The 3,480-nt window shown below is 53.3% G+C and overlaps 1 protein-coding gene across 1 annotated transcript; it reads left to right on the top strand.

The window, feature by feature from the left end:
* The first annotated feature begins 940 nt into the window (after nt 1-940).
* Nucleotides 941-3,258, top strand: LOC126957056 (uncharacterized). Its single transcript, XM_050794431.1, is given in 4 exon segments — nt 941-1,111; nt 1,306-1,405; nt 1,925-2,054; nt 2,356-3,258. Coding segments are annotated over 4 exon segments (1,131 nt in total). The 3' UTR covers nt 3,086-3,258.
* Nucleotides 3,259-3,480: the final 222 nt, after the last annotated feature.

The following is a 3,480-nucleotide window of genomic DNA, read 5'->3' as shown; positions in this document are numbered from 1 at the left end:
AGGTGGAAGTTGCAGTGAGCTGAGATTATACACAATAAATTAACAATTTAATGCCCATATAATGGAGTGCTGTGAAGCTCTTAAAAAGAATGCCATGAGGATGATCAACAAATACTGTTCTGGATGAGGTTTATTACCATCAGCTCCATTTTTCAGATGAGAAAACCGAAACTTAGAGAGGTTACATAATTTTCCGAAGGTCACTCCCTACCGAATGTAGGAGCGGGGATCTGACAGCCACCTGATCACACCCAAGAACAGCATTCTCTCCTCTGCTCTCCTCCATGGCCCCCTGTGACACCCAGGAGACCTCCCCAGCTCTGCAGTCCCCAGGGCCCTGGTGTCCATAACCCGAGGAAGGGGAAGGGCCATGAGATCTTGGGCTTTCTCACTCTCCGAAAATGAGCAAGTGAGAATGAGACTTTGCTTAGAAGTATAAATAAATGCGACATTTATTGCCTATCAGATATGAGAAGCAGTTTCTCTGTTTAACACATGTGTTAGTATCAGTGTCCCTTGTTATTCAAACTCTCCCTATTGAGCTCGAGAATCAAAGTCAGATAACTTTGTTGATAAATCCCTTCCTCTCTGCACCCTTGCTACTCACTGTCTCAAGACCCAAACTCACTGGGACAGGGCGCTGGCCTCCTGATTCTAGCCTGGTGTCTGCCTCTCACTACGCACATCGGGAGCCAGAGAGCAGAGGAGGGGCGGCTGTGAGTGCACAGAGCACACACGTGGGATTGCCCCCACCCCACCCCCATTATCTCTATGGGTGTGATGAGAAACTTTCACCTTTCCAGTGAGCTACTGTGCTGCTTGGACTTTCACAGGCGTGTTTACGTGATGGATTTTCGTACATACAGCTGTCAGTGGAGGCCTCTTGTCCCCATCTCGGGAACCCTAACCCAGATTCCCAAAGGGGAGCTTGCCCTCATGGATGGAAACTGAGGCCCTCAGAGATGCCATCGGCCTTGATCCCTTGCTGCTATTCAAAGATCTCGACGTTACCGGAGATTCCTTGGGGCAGCCGGACATGCCTGCGTTGAGGAAGCGTCCACTCACACGCCGTGGGAACGTTGTAGATTTTACTGTGATGCAAACACTCCCTGTGAGGCCCCCGGTGCCCAGGGCCCATTGTTGGGTGCTTTTGAGGGTGGGAGGTGGAGGCGTTTCCGTTTTGCTTGGGGGATCAGCATCACCCTTTCTTTCTCCTTTTCCTCTGGGCTGCTGCTCAGATGGTGAGAGCACAGTGCTGATGAGGTGGGCCCTGGGGTGGAACCCACGGCCCCCTCTGACTCCCAGGAGACCTGGCCAGCTGCAGCGGCCCCCGTGGACCAGCAGAGAGACAAGAGAGGAGCTGACGTGGAGGAGCCGAGGCCCACTGGGGGCTCCGGGAGAGTCCGTCCGCCTGTGGACAGCAGCTCAGGGCTTCAGCTGCTTCCGGAGAGGAAACACCGCTCCCTAGACTGAGGCATCGTTTTGGTTAAAAAAAAAAAAAAAAAAAAAAAAAAAGTTGTTTTCATCTTTGTGTAAATTTTTGTTTGTAACAATATGTTAGTTGTGACAGTTACCACTATTTGTTTTTTTTTTTTTTGAAATTATTTTTAGAGATGGGCTTTCGCTATGTTGCCCAGGCTGGTCTCAGACTCCTGGCCTCAGTGGTCCTCCCACCTTGGCCTCCCAAAGTGCTGGGACTACAGGTGTGAGCCTTGGCAGCTGGCCTGTTTTTGTTTATTACTACAGATATTATATGGAGCCTTAAAGCCTCCTGGAGTGAGAGCTAGTTCATAACCACACTGTTTGGAGAGAAGAGAACTAGCTGGAATTCTTGTTCTCCAAAGATGTGGAATTATCATCCCAACAACAGCCGTCCCTCACTCTATCCTGAGGACCCTCAGGTGTGGCCCATCCATCCTCTCAGTGTTTTCCTCTGTCCTGGGGACCCTCAGGTGTGGCCCATCCACCCCCTCAGTGTTTCCCTCTGTCCTTGGTACGCCCAGATGTGGCCCATCCACCCCCTCAGTGTTTCCCACTGTCCTGGGGCTGCTCAGGTGTGGTCCATCCCCTCAGTGTTTCCCTCTGTCCTGGGGCCGCTCAGGTGTGGCCCATCCATCCTCTCAGTGTTTTCCTCTGTCCTGGGGACCCTCAGGTGTGGCCCATCCACCCCTCAGTGTTTCCCTCTGTCCTGAGGACCCTCAGGTGTGGCCCATCCACCCCCTCAGTGTTTTCCTCTGTCCTGGGGACCCTCAGGTGTGGCACATCCACCCCCTCAGTGTTTTCCTCTGTCCCGGGAACTCTCAGGTGTGGTTCATCCATCCCTTTAGCGTTTCCCTCCAACCTTGGTAAGCTCAGGTGTGACCCGTCCACCCCCTCAGTGTTTCCCTCTGTCCTGGGGACCCTCAGGTGTGGCCCATCCACCCCCTCAGTGTTTCCCTCTGTCCTGAGGACCCTCAGGTGTGGCCCATCCACCCCCTCAGTGTTTTCCTCTGTCCCGGGAACTCTCAGGTGTGGTTCATCCATCCCTCTAGCGTTTCCCTCCAACCTTGGTAAGCTCAGGTGTGACCCTTCCACCCCCTCAGTGTTTTCCTCTGTCCTGGGGACCCTCAGGTGTGGCCCATCCACCCCCTCAGTGTTTTCCTCTGTCCTGGGGACCCTCAGGTGTGGCCCATCCACCCCCTCAGTGTTTCCCTCTGTCCTGGGGACCCTCAGGTGTGGCCCATCCACCCCCTCAGTGTTTCCCTCTATCCTGGGGACCCTCAGGTGTGGCCCATCCATCCCCTCAGTGTTTTTCCTCCCACGTTCTCTATGTTTTGTTTCCAATCTTCCCACACAGGTGGAGAGAGGAGGGGATCCCATTGCCTGTGAGGAGGACACGGCTCCTGGGTGGGCCCTGCAGATTGTGAAGTTCAAGTCACAGCTCCTGGGAAGGTCTCTGTGTGTCAAGATCGTGGGGGTGAGACAGATGCAGGGACCACACTGTGCCCTGCTCTGTACCTCTGAGTGTTGATCCAGCTGCTTTGTGACCAGGACACTTAGAAGAACCATAGATCCTGCAAGAGGGCAGGTTTGGAGAGCGAGATGAGCACGCCTGAGGGATTAAAGTGTAACTTGAACCACTGCCTTGCAAACTGCGTGAGGGTGTGCAGGTGTGTGTGTGCTGGGAGGATGTTTAGCAGCCTCATGGAGGGGTAACTGACATACAAGAGAACAAGGCTGGGCGAGGTGGCTCATGCCTGTAATTCCAGCACTTTGGGAGGCCGAGGTGGGTGGATCACCTAAGGTCAGGAGTTTGAGACCAGCCTGACCAACATGGTGAAACCCCGTCTCTATTAAAACTACAAAAAATTAGCCAGGCATTGTGGTGGGTGCCTGTAATCCCAGCTATTCTGGAAGGGTTCCAGATGCCAGGAGCCATGGAAATTATCCTCATCCCGATCATCTGGCTTGGCAAATGATGATGAAGGTAGTTTTCCCACA

Source organism: Macaca thibetana, chromosome 6 (assembly GCF_024542745.1).
Source record: "Macaca thibetana thibetana isolate TM-01 chromosome 6, ASM2454274v1, whole genome shotgun sequence".
Taxonomy (NCBI): Eukaryota; Metazoa; Chordata; class Mammalia; order Primates; family Cercopithecidae; genus Macaca; species Macaca thibetana.
The sequence above is the reverse complement of the archived record's forward strand: the minus strand, read 5'-3'. Positions and strand labels throughout refer to the sequence as shown.